Source organism: Pteropus medius, unplaced genomic scaffold (genome assembly GCF_902729225.1).
Source record: "Pteropus medius unplaced genomic scaffold, Ma_sr-lr_union100, whole genome shotgun sequence".
Classification (NCBI taxonomy): domain Eukaryota; kingdom Metazoa; phylum Chordata; class Mammalia; order Chiroptera; family Pteropodidae; genus Pteropus; species Pteropus medius.
The window spans coordinates 12740155-12753200 of record NW_024355205.1 but is presented as its reverse complement, the minus strand read 5'-3'; the positions used below and the strand labels follow the sequence as shown (position 1 = coordinate 12753200).

The window sequence follows — 13046 nt, the reverse complement described above, 5'->3', positions numbered from 1 at the left end:
AAGAAGCCATCCTAGTGCTTCCGGTCTTGATGAAGGAAGGCCTTGATGCATTCTCTGTAACACCCAGGTGTGTTCCTGTCGACATTCCACTCTTCCACGTCGGGCTTTGGGGCTGCTACCAATCTCTGTGTGAAGTAGAAACCCTCTGATGTGCTGTTCTGCTGCAACTCCTCATGGAGTGACGCTCTCCTGGGATGGTTGGGAACAGGAAATGACCCAGAAGCAGGGTTGCCCGTATGTTGTACTGGTTTGACTACATGGCTCTTAGAGGCACCATTCACACTGTGATCATTGTCAGTTTGAATATGTATTATGGCCATTTTATGGAGATGGTAGTAAAGTGTGTTAAGGAAGATATACCTTTTTCTGGTTTGCATAAAATCATGAAAGCCTGCCTCAAGGCTGAGAGCAACACTATGGCAACACTGGGTGAGTTCTGCCTGTCAGCAGCCCTGTGATGTTGGGCTGATCCCTTAATCAATTTTGTTGTCTGCAAAATGGGGATAATAGTACTTCATAGGCCTTTAGGATTAAAGAAATTACATATGCCTAGGACTGAGCATAGAGCCTGACACACAGTGAATTGTCAGTATACGGTAGTTCTCATAAGTTGGTCTATACATGTCTCTGCACACACAGATCTCTTTCCAGTAACTTTGCATTCAAGGCTCTCGTAGCAAAAAATAACTCAGACTCATTACTACAAGTTTTATTACAGTGGCGCTATTGATTCATGGTATGAATCGTTAATTAGTTAGTATTAATTCAGTAGCCTCCTGTGGTTAGACTAATATGTCAGGTGATTCTCAGCACAGCCCACATATTAATTTAATTCTGAAGAGGGCCTACCTCCCAGAGAATTTAGAGCAGGAGGTGGGTGCAATGGCTCAGGCAATAGGTGAGAGAAAAGGAATAAAGAAGGAAAGATGAGAGCTCACTCTTTAGTTTTTCGGACAACGGATCCTTCCTAACAAGTCCGTCTCTGCCATGGCATTAATTATTACAAGAAAGACTGGTGAACAGACTCTAAGCAGGTCTAACTTTGGCAGACTTACAGATTATGCCGATAGTGGATGGGGGCCAGGTGTCTTATCTCCAAGCTGCCTGGCTTGTTATCATCTGTGTTTCAGGGCTCATCTCAGTGTTGGCTGTGGGAGGTGGGGGCCAGAAGCCTCTGCTGACAGCGATCTTATCATTCTGGTGATATGTCCATTTATGACTGCTCTCACCTGCTCTTTTTCCAATATGTTGCACACCAATGTAATTTCTGTCAGTCACCTGATGTCATCTAGGCCCTGAAATTATGTTATTGAACCAACAACATTCATTGTCAAATCTTTACAAGATAAACCTATTATATTTCTCCTCATCTTATAAATGTGTTGATTTTCCTATGCTTTGTATAATGAATGGCCTTTTGGCTATTGTAACACCTTCCCTGAAATCCATTCTCTCCTCTCTCTCTCTCTAACTCTCTTTAACACTCTCTCTCTCATTAGACTGCTGTCACAGAGGGCAATCACTATTAGCATGAGCAGTATGGCACTGTATTCAGAATGTCCACGCGAATTATAAGCAAATGAGGGGAACTCTCAAAAATAAGAATTCTCCTGTCTCTAATTTTTAAATCATATCTGTGCACATACAGAAAGAGAGAGTGGGGAGTGCAGGGGATGGAAGGGAATGGGTTTTGATTGGCACCCAGGTCAGGGCGTTCTGCTCTGGTAGAAACTGTAGATGGCGCTGCTCAGAGATGAGGCGAGGCTGTACAGGGGAAGCCTAAACACGCTGAGGCTCACTTGTTTGTCACCAAGTCATGGATGGAAGTCACTGTTAGTCAATCTGAATTTGAACTCTCGACAGTGCTGCTGCCATCGTTGTCAGGGCCGTTCCTCCAGGCCTTTTTTCTACCTGTGCCATCCTACTCTCTGCACCGATTGTCAGTTCTGTTTTTTGTTTTACATTTTTTTTATACTTTGCTTTATATAGTGGATATGCATCTGAAATGTTGTGAATAAATTGTGGTTTTAAATAACATTAAATACATTTTACTACTGAAAGGTATAAAGAAAAAAGCAAAATGGTCTAAAATCCTATCACCTAGATAACTCTGTTAATATTTTTCTAAATAAGTGTATATACTGACATGGTTAGAATATATATATTTACATAATACAAAAGTATAAACTGTACAAATGTCATAATTAATACAACTTGTAAATTGAAAGGGTACCACCACCTCAATCCTTAGCCCCTCCCCTGTACTAGGAGTCTGTGCAGTGTGTAAAATACTATTATCATAAGAATATAGCACCTTCTAATAAAAATAGTTTTAAAAAAGAAAAAAGAATACAGCAATGAATAAGGCATCATCCTGGCCCTGAAAGAGGCTGTTAGTCTAATGGGTCAAAGAATTATTTGATCTACAGTTGCCTTTTGTTCGGCTTGCACTGTTTTTTAAAATAAAAGTTGCCAACATTTGAAAATCAGGAGAGTTCACATAAAATGGCCTCCCTTGAAAAATCTGAAGAACTATTCACATTGGGCCTACATTCCCACATGAGAATCGTGTTCATTGCTGAGGACCTGCTGGCCGCTTAGCATGTGCTCTTCAATTTGCCACAAGCCCCACCACTTCTTCTTGTACAACACTAAAACCTGATGCCTGTTGTCACTTTCGGAGTAGAAAAGTTATTTTCAGAAACTTTTGTTTCTATCAAAAGTGGGGTGGGGCTGGGAGGGCGGGAGCAGGTAAAGCTGCTCCAAGAGGGCCAGATTTTCATTCTGCCTGGCCTACTCCCCTGAAGGCTCTGGAGTTTGCAATTCTAATTCAGGGCCAGCAAAATATTCAGACTGAAAAGGTCAACTAATCTGAGCCGCTTGTTTTGAGTCCAGTGAAGTTGAGATGCCTCTGTTTGATCATTATTGAAAAGTTGAACATACCAGCTTTGTGTGAGTTAATACAGAGCCACAATTATGTTAAAGGAAATTCATGTCACACCAAACAAATTTTTTTCCTGATTTACAAACTTTTCTGTGATGTGCACCAATGTATACTGCAAATGGAGTCGAGTGGATGGAGACAATTCAAAACACAGAAATGCAGAAACTAGTCAAAGAAATCATTCTCCTTGGGGTAGAGGGAGAACAGGACAAGCTAATTATAAGGTGTGGCCTAGTGGAGCCAGTGAGGCCAGGTGTGTGACTCGGGCAGGTTGTTATCCTATCTGAGACCTAGTTTCCCCATCTGTAAAATGGGGATAGTTATGCCTGTCTCATAGAGCAGCATAAATTAAGTTACATAAAATAAATAAAATATTTAACATTATAGTAAAATGCTTAAGCAGTAGAGTCTATCATTGTTATTGTTACTGGAGAAATGATTCTGGATTCCTGGGGTTTTTAAAGTCATTTAGTCATTCAATACGTATGCATTGAACAATATAACCATGGATAAGACACTTGAAGTCTCTGAGTTCAGTTTTTCCTCATCTGCTCAAAGGAAAAGAATAATGCCTGCCCCTTCCCCACACTAAGGTGTTAGGACCTCAACTACAAGTATGTTTGTGAGCTACCAGTGGCATTTATAGTACTGAACAAATTATTATTACTCCTTTGTTATTATTTAAACTGAGTTTTTATAAAGTATTTATAACTAGGTTTTCAAAAGATGTCTGAGATACCTCAAGTTACTTAACCTTCATTGGGATTTACATTTTTCTCAAGCTCAACTCATCACATGAATTAAGGGCCTAATATTTTCCAACCAGATTATTTAGCTAAATCCAGAATAGATCTCCTTGTGTACCTTTGCTTTGTTTGCCTCCCAGAAACTAAATCAGAGGAGAGAATGCTAGTTAAGAAGGATAGACTGATAAATAATTTGCATTTTTGTGTTTTCCCTAAGGAAAACAAGAATTAATAGGACAACACAAAAACGTGCCTGTTTCGCTGAAGTACAATTTGAGGTCAGAAGCAGACACAAATTTCTCGTTTAATGACCACTGTGATGAGCCTTTATGGCTTCACAAAGAGCCACAGCTTTGGAATCTGTGGTGGGATTGAGAGCCCTCCCCATGTTTCATTTGCATTGGGCCAGGAGCCTGAACTGGAGGCAGGAACTCTGGACAGTCCTGGGCTGAAAGTTCTCTCCACTTATTGGCGCTGTGCCTGTGAGCATGTGTTATACACGTACAGGAAGGTCATCATGTTTCGATCAATGTGTAGAATGTTTTTTTGCTGTAGCTGTGCATCTCCCCACTATGGTATCTGGAGGATGGTATATTGTGTGGTATTGAACTGGGCTGACATGCTCGGGGCAAGATAGCAGGAGCTTAGTGTAATGTCAGATCAAGACCAAAGAGATAGTGCTTGGTTATTTATTCATTCATCTATTAATTCATTTATTCAGCTAACATTGAGTACTTGTGATGTTCTAGACTTCGGTGTTAGGGAAAACAAGCCGACAGTATCCCTACCCTTGAGAAGTTCGGTTGTACAAGAGAAGATTGACATTAAATACATTGTTTAAATAAATAAACAAGAGAGTTACATAGATGTGTGCTGTGAAGGCAATGCAAGCAATAAAGAGAAGACACGATTCCCCCAGTCAGAGAAGACTTCTCCGAAGATGTCACACTTAAGACATCACCATAAGCATTAGTCAGGCAATGTCAAGGACAAAGAAATGTACTAGCAAAGGAAACAGCAAGTACAAAGGTCCACAGACGACAAAAGACGTGGCATGTTTTCGCAAGAGAAGGTAGGCCTTAAGCAAGAGAGAGAATGGGGGCCAGACCGCACAGGCCCTGGCCACCGTTGTTCCTTGCCTGGACTGCTGAAGTAGTCCAGTGGCTGAAATGACAGTGACTTGGACTAGAGTCAACACAATGAGAACAAGATAACTGGAAGAGCTTAAGATGTATTTTAGAGGTAAGAGTGACAGAACTTATTGATGGACTGAAAAGCAGGAATGAGGAAAAGAGCAAAACCAAAGATGGCTTCAAGCTTGAGCACCTGGGTGGATTGTGGTGCCATTTCCTGAGGCCTAAAAGTTACATAACTTGCTAGAGGTCACTCATCGAGGACATCCAAGTCTAATCTGTGTGAATTTACTTATTTATTTATTTATTTTTTAAATCTGTGAAGTGAGGTTATTACATTAAATTTCTGAGATATCTTCTGGATTTGCGATTACGTTCTCATCTAAGTTAAATAGTTCATACAGAAATATCCTGAGGTTCAGAATGAAGAAATACTGTTAGACCCTGGTATTTTTGATAAATAGCACCGCGGTGGAGTAAGACTTTTATTTCAAAACTAGTAGCCAGGATCTTAAGAGTTTTTTCTCATGCATATGAAAGAAAAAGTGATTTTGTTTATTTTCTCTTAGGCAAAGTGTATTCCTGGAGTTTCTCAAAAACAAGCTAGTTTGTTCTGTGAAGTAAGATTAGATTATTAACTGTCTCTTATAATCCCAAGCTAAGACTACAAAGTACAAACAATAAATTGCTTACAGTAAAGCATCCTGGTTTATTGTCTTAACATGCTTGGGCCTCCAGCCAGGACGCAGGCAGGTTTCTATAGAAGGAAGTGGTGACATTTCAGTGATTCCAAACACTATCTCCAACTCTAATTCCACTGTCTGGGGCTCACCCATTTTGACCACGTCTAAGATTCTGCTGTTAACATAGACAGTCCCACTTTCTCAAAGTGGTATATTCCTGAAATTCAAGTTATGGGGTAGATCTCGTGTACTCATAAAAACAGTAGGATTGTGTTATTAACAAATGATGGCAGGCCATGAATCTTAAATATATCCAACACGTGAGTAAAGCAAAATAGCCAATACTCTAAATCTCTCATCAGTAAGTCCCTTGTTGGACTTTAAGCCCCTGAATCAGGCTACTACAAGGAACAAAACATCCAACTTAAAGAGGGCTTAATCAGTAAAGACATTTACTGTCTCACAGAACAGTAATAGGGTGATTCCAGGGTGGTTCAGCAGTTCTGTGATGTCTCAGGGATGCAAGCTCTTTAGCCCTCTGCTCTCTCGTTCTTGTCACAGTGTGTTGAACCTGAATCATAGCCCCTCATAGTTGTAAGATGACTGCCACGGTTCTGGGAAACACATGAGCCAACATTAGGCCAAAGAAGCACATCATTTTCTGCACTGTGTCTCTTTTAGTGGGAAAGAGCCTTTCTCAGAAGCCCCAAGCAGATATCCTCTGAAGTCCTTGTCCGTGGAGCACCTAGTTCTCCCCATCTAGACCGCAGAACATTAAACCTTTCCCCCTCTCCCTTGTTTCCTTCATTCTCTATAATCGATCTATTCTGGTTGTATTCCTGTGTTTACTACATTCATTCAGATCCTCATTAACTCTACCTGTTCTCCTTGCTTCCAGTTTATCTTCTATGATGCCATTGAAATTATTTTTAAAATGGATCTTATCATGTCATTATCCTGCTTAAAACATTTCAATAGTTCTTAATGACATATACAATTAAATTTTAATTTTTTCCTAGCTATAAGAATGACCTCTCCCCTCTTTAAAAAAAAAAAAAAAAATCCAAATAGTAGCCCGATACAGCCATCAACAGATAGAGAACTGCTGTGGCTGAAATACGGTTAGGAAAGCTCATCCAGGTGGATCCCTCTGCTTCCCTCACGTGGCGACCCCAAAGCCTTTTCCAGGATCCTCTGTAGTGCAGCAAATGGAAACACCTATAAGCAGTTGGTATGGACCTCAGGAGAGTCAACTAAGTTGACGGCGGAGACTTCAGTGGTAGTGGAAGCAAAAGCCAGGGACGTGCTCTTTCAAAGTGTACAGAGTTGAGAAGGGAAGAGGGCCTTAGAGATAGACAGCTCCAAGAGTTGTATTGATATGATGCCCCTAGGCCATGTAATAGTCAGTGACATCATGTTTCTTTTTCACTTTTCAAACTCTATGAGCATGTCTTATCAGAGAATTTAGGCTCTGATTGTGTTAGACCATTTAACCCAATCAGATGCTTGAGGACAAAGTGAGGCTAGTTGAAGACCAAAATGCAGCTGATATCAAAAACTGAGAATAATTTTTTGTAATTTTATGAATTGTTCTTTTGTTTTACTCTTATAGTTTTTTTCAGGTAAAAGATTTGTGATTTGCTTCAATAATCTCTGAGTCTTTTTTTCTTTCACAAAGCTTTTTGTTTCAGAATTCCTGAGTTAACCAACATTTCATGTGCTTCCATTTCTGATGAGGGTCAAACAGGCTTAAGAATGGAATAGAACTATCGTAACTGAATATGCTAATTATCCTCCTGCTCTTGATATCAACCTGTATTTATTCTGTATGTCTGTTTAAGAATTCAGCCTTTTTTGGTGTTCTGTGAAGACTAAAGAGCTGTTTAGATGCAGTTTGTATTCTGTTATGGAACATGACCTAAGGGTCGTGCATTTCAGCAGGCTTTACATACACTGTCAGGAGGGAGGGAGGAGAAAAGGTAAGAGCTGGACAGAGGGCACCAGGCAGGTAAGGAGGGCAGCCTCCAACTAGACCAGACTGTCCAACTCTATTCGCTTTTATCCATCCTCATTCCAAGACCGGTTTGAGTAAAACTTGTCCTTTTGTGTCTCGTGTGGGCTTCAGCAAGCAGGTCTTCAGTGTTGCTTCCCTTTGACTCTAACCACCCCCACCCCTACCTCCTATCTATTGAGGCCTCGTTTCTGTCATTACAGTAGGTGTTTCTGCTTCCACCCTTATAGCCTTCCCCCATCACACCCTGGAGCTGACTTGTTTCTGACCACCAGTCTTTGCTGTCAGACTGTATAGGCGGCTCCCTCAAGGCTCCAGATGGATCCTAGATGCTCCGTGGGATCTGGCTGCTGGCATCTGTCATTTACTGGCTGTTCCAGGCCTTCCAGCTGAGGAGCCCTCTCTATCCCCATCCTCCGCACTTTCAACTGGGACTTCACAGAAACTGACGCCAATGAAAAGCAGAAAATATGTATCAATTGTCTGAAGCTTCAAACTGATTTTGATTCTCTTCTAATCCTTTTAAATGTAATATGTGTTTAAATTAAGTGTAACATAGACGAAAAATGATAATGTTATCCTAGCCTATTTCAGTGACACTCTAACATGGTTAAGAAAATTGAGTGTCGGATTTGGTGTGTTGTTGAAATGAATAGCCCTTCCCAGAGTGGCTGGAGTCAGATTCTCACCCAGCAGGAGCAGTTGACTGACGAATCCAGTAACCACAGGAAGCAGCCTGACCTCCAAGCATTGCTGACCTCCTACATTGCCTCTCTCCCTTCTGTTTTTCAGGTACCACGTGTTTGATTGCTCTACTATCAGATAAAGACCTCACTGTGGCCAATGTGGGTGATTCGCGTGGGGTCCTATGTGACAAGGACGGGAACGCCATTCCTTTGTCTCATGATCACAAGCCTTACCAACTGAAGGAGAGAAAGAGGATAAAGAGAGCTGGTGAGCTTGTGAACGCCTCCGAACATGGGTGAGGGGGCTATCCTGGCACATAAGATGCTCCGTTACCAGCGATTAGTAAATTAGCACAGAGGCTGCTGCTGAGGTAGCTGAGACGGGGCTTTGTGCATCTCCCAACAAATAAATGGCTACAAATTTGCCCTTCTTTATGGCCAAAGATTCCAAAAGGGCCAAAAAAGCCCTTTACTAGTTTAAAAGCTAATGAGATCTTTGGTCCCCTGCCTGCCATAACCCACATTCCTCCAGCCAAACTGCTAGCCATTTCCCAAATGAACCATGTTTCTGATACCTCTGTGCCTTCGGAAGTGCCATCCGCACTGTGGAGTGGGTGACAATTACTTGTCCTATGAGACTTAATTTAAGAGTGTCCTTTTGGAAGCCTTCCCTGTCACACTGTGCCATAGGCTCCCCTAGTCTGGGTTAGGTACCCCTTCAGTCTTTTCCCAATATTTTGTGTGGACCTCTTGGATCACCTTTCATAATGTATGCTCATACCAAGTTCTCTTATCTGTTTTGCCTTCTCAGCTGAACTCTTTGAGGCAGAAACTTAGTCTGTTCATTTCTATCCTCCCAGCACCTAGTGCAGTGCCTGATATAAGTGAATAATTTGGAGGAGGGGGGGTGGTCCTTTTTTTCTTTTTTTCATTTTTCAACAACTAGGGGCTGGGAATATATACTTACATTCTGGAATTGGGATAGAGGTAGAGAATGTAGTAGACAGACATTAAGAAATAAAATAAATAAGTAAAAATGTAGTCTATTATAAGATGATAACTGCTATGGAAAGACATAAAGCAGGTAAGGGAAATGGGGAGTGTCAGGGGTGGTCATTGTAGGCCTCACGAAGGTGCCACTAGGACAAAGCCTCGAAGGAATATTATTAATCGGTGGTTATATTTTTATAATTTGATTTGGGAGGATTCTTTTCTACCTGCAGAAAGGGGGAATCCTTCCTTCCTCTCTGACAATGTGTAGGCTCTGCATAATATGCCAGGTGGCTGGCCCAGCTGCCAGGAGGGCACTCATGTACCCCGGGCCTCTGACCAGGATAGGCCCCTGCTGCCTAGGAGTAGTCTGCAGATTGACTCTCAATCTCTACAGGTCAGCTCTGCCCGGAACCTAATCAACATTTGAGTTTTCTCAGTAGGAAGCTGTACTGTTGAGTCAAAAATGTTGAATTTTATTACACCATCCTGCTTCAGTAACTGATTGAGAGACAGAATAATTTTTAATGAAAGCTTTGGTCAGGTTTTCTGTTAATGAGATGGAACAATTTTACAGGAACATCTATCAAGCTTTAATGAACTGCAGGCCGTATGAGTGAAATATTCTGGCTTCCTTGTTTACGAAGACACCATCTCCCCATGAGTCCGCTGTGAACCTGAACTTAAGATACAGTTAGCCTGCTCTTCTGTAAGCAGGCAAGGATGTGTTTACAATACACCTGGAAATGTCATCCTAGCATCCAGTGCTCTGTTCTGAAATGTCACTCGCATTTTATCTTCCTTCTTCTTTCATGCCATACCCACCACCTGCACCCTGCAGTGATTTTTTTTATAGCAGCAAATTTGGACACTGTATCAGAGGAGCTTAATCTAACCTGCTATGTCCAGGAGGTATTCTATAGCAAGGCTTAAGGAAAGATGATTGGTTTTATTATCTTGATGTGTGTTTTCTCTCACCTTAGGCTTTCTTTCAGGACGTCTATCCCCACTCCTGCTTTGCATGGCAATTCACTGCAACCAGTCTGGGCCAAATACATGTTGGGCTTTCTATAGCCATTCCTGGTGCTGTTTCCAACAACAACAGTAATATCAGCTGCCATCTATCATGTGCTCGCTCTGTGCTGGGAGTCGGGCCTAGTGATTTACACACACTTTCTCTTTCCTTGACTTATGAGACCAATTTATAACGTTATCTTCATTTTACAACCAAGAAAGTGGAGCCTCCAAGAGGCTTGTGTGCCCAAGGACACATAGTTAGCAAATGGTGAGACTTGAATTGAGACCCAGGATTGTCTGACTCCAGAGGCCATGCTCTTTTCCATGAGACGACACGTCCTGGAATGTTTTCATACTTCCCTGTCTGTAGAAGTCTTACCCATCATTCACAGCCCAGCTTTAATGCTCACTCCTCCCTGATCATCGCAACCTCTATCTGCCTACAGCACTTAGCAGGGACTAGTCTCTCCCTGAAAGAATACTGCTTTGTGTTTGTAGCTGTTAATATACATGGCTTTTCCTTCCTGCCAGCTCGTCTACTTCTTTAGAGAAAAGTCTGGATCTTGTATAACTTTATAGCCTGCAAATCACTTTGCATAAAGAATCTATTTAATAACTATCTGACAAACAATATGTGAAAGAACAAAGTCCTAACTACCTTAAAGAAAAATAATAATAGATAATACCGAGTGCATGTTATATTCAGGTACTGTGCTAAGTGGTTTATATGGAATAACTCCTTTATTTCTCACAATTCAATGGAATAGGTACTCTTAATGTCTCCATTTTGCAGCCAAAGAAACTGAGGAAACTCTCTTTGGATGAGAGTTTCTCATCCAAAGTTACACTTAGCTAGAAGCAATAGAGCCAGACATCAAATCCAAGCAGTCTGACCCAAGATCCCAGGCCTTGAAACACCATGCTAAAATACAAAGTTCTTTAATACCGATCCTGCTTGGGGTGTTGTTTTGAGCTCTACATAGGCACAGTCAAAAGCGGCCTCAAGTTAAATGATGGATCCCAGGGGTTGTTTCTGGTAGCCGTTCACCTGCCTTTCAGGACTCTTTTTCCACTCTCCTTGAATCCTCTAGGACTCCCTACTGTCTGTCAATCACTGAGCTTGTCAGGTGGTCGTTAAGTTAAAACTGATGCCCTCACCCATACGTGTCTCTTACCCTCAATATTCTTATCGATATTTTCTTGAATTGCTTTAAGATACCAAGCATGAGGGCAAGAGCATCTACTGATAGAGTGTCAAACCCCAAGCCGTGGACCAGGAGAGCCATTCCTTCCTGGCAGAGCCAGGGTAGGGCGAGGGGAACACATGCAATATGTCACATGCAATAGGTCAGCCTTTCGTATACATGCCCGACTGTACCAGGTGTGTGAGATATCAGCTGGTCGGGCTAATGGGCTCATTCTTTTTCCAGGTGGTTTCATCAGTTTCAACGGTTCCTGGAGGGTCCAGGGAATCCTGGCCATGTCTCGATCCCTGGGGGATTATCCACTGAAAAATCTCAACGTTGTCATCCCAGATCCAGATATCCTGACCTTTGACCTGGACAAGCTCCAGCCCGAGTTCATGATCTTGGCATCAGATGGCCTCTGGGATGCTTTCAGCAATGAAGAGGCTGTTCGATTCATCAAGGAGCGCTTGGATGAACCTCACTTTGGAGCCAAGAGCATAGTTTTACAGTCATTTTACAGAGGCTGCCCTGACAATATAACAGTCATGGTGGTGAAGTTCAGGAATAGCAGCAAAACAGAAGAGCAGTGAACCCTTCGGGGTGTCAGCTGCCTTGGACTAAAGAACTTTCTACCCACTGGTCTCTTTTAATGTAGTGAAAAGTACGGAAGTTACAGTTAGGATCATCCATCCCAGACATGGGATTCCCCCTCCCTGGCAGTCTTAGGTCTGTATTCAGTGATGATGAACAGAGGGTGCTCTTGGCCGATGAAGTGAGAGACTGGAATATGGTTTCTTCGTGTTTCCCAACTCTTTCATCCGACGTTCAAAAATATATAAATATATAGTTGTAGATTCACGTGTATGAAGTGAATGGCATACGTGCCATATATTCTCCCTTTTAAGATTCTTTTCAAGATCACTTACAGGGCCCTTCAGGTATAAGACTTGGTGTCCTCTCTTTGGAGCAGTGAGCAGGACAGGCCTCCCAGAGCTGCAGGAGACGGGCCACAGCGTCGTCGCCTGTGAGTCAGGGCTCATGCGGCGGTGGCCTTTGCTGAGGACAGAGGTGTCCTGAGAATGCTTTGTCCTTCTGAGCCCAGGTTTTCTACTCAGCAGCAGCCCAGAAACAGATTTGGAATGGTTTATTATTCCATGGCTGCTCTCGGAGACTGAGGGAAGTGAGGACGATGAGAGCCGCCTGCGCAGCAGAAATACCCTTTATTCCTCGCTGCCTTCATGAGTTAAATAGACTTTGTGTACCACCTGACCAGTCTTTGTGCGTTGATCCTAATTGTGCATGACCTTAACCTTTTGCTTCCACCTTACCTTATGTAATAGGCAGCTGTTAAAGTTCACTACCAGACACCACGATTTTTTGTCTTATGTTTCCAAAAAACCTATTAAGGGAAGTGAAAAAGGCAAATCACAATGCCATAATCCTTTTCATCTTTAAGAGTAGGTAGAGGAAAATAATGGCTGAGTAAGTCACAGTGCCCTTTGGGAAGTCTGTTGTTTGCATTGGGAGAGAAAGCTCACCAGCTTACCACCCTGAATTGAGCTCCAGCTGCCAGTTTTTGTGAGTTTTTTTCTCCTATCTTCATGACTTTCAAGTGTCTTTCAAGAAGTGTTCTGAGAGGCAGCAGCCTA

The 13046-nt window shown here is 42.2% G+C and overlaps 1 protein-coding gene across 2 annotated transcripts in view; it reads left to right on the top strand.

Moving 5' to 3' along the window:
- Positions 1-12764, top strand: part of PPM1L (protein phosphatase, Mg2+/Mn2+ dependent 1L) — a 233542-nt gene extending 220778 nt beyond the window's left edge. The window contains exons 3-4 of one of the 2 annotated variants that reach the window (XM_039857431.1): positions 8310-8471; positions 11641-12764. In XM_039857431.1, the coding sequence (XP_039713365.1) occupies positions 8310-8471; positions 11641-11987 (509 nt within the window). In that variant the 3' untranslated portion in view covers positions 11988-12764. Of the gene's footprint in view, positions 1-8309; positions 8500-11640 lie in introns of both variants that reach the window. The other variant, XM_039857432.1, reaches the window with a different exon arrangement.
- The last annotated feature ends 282 nt before the right edge of the window (positions 12765-13046 follow it).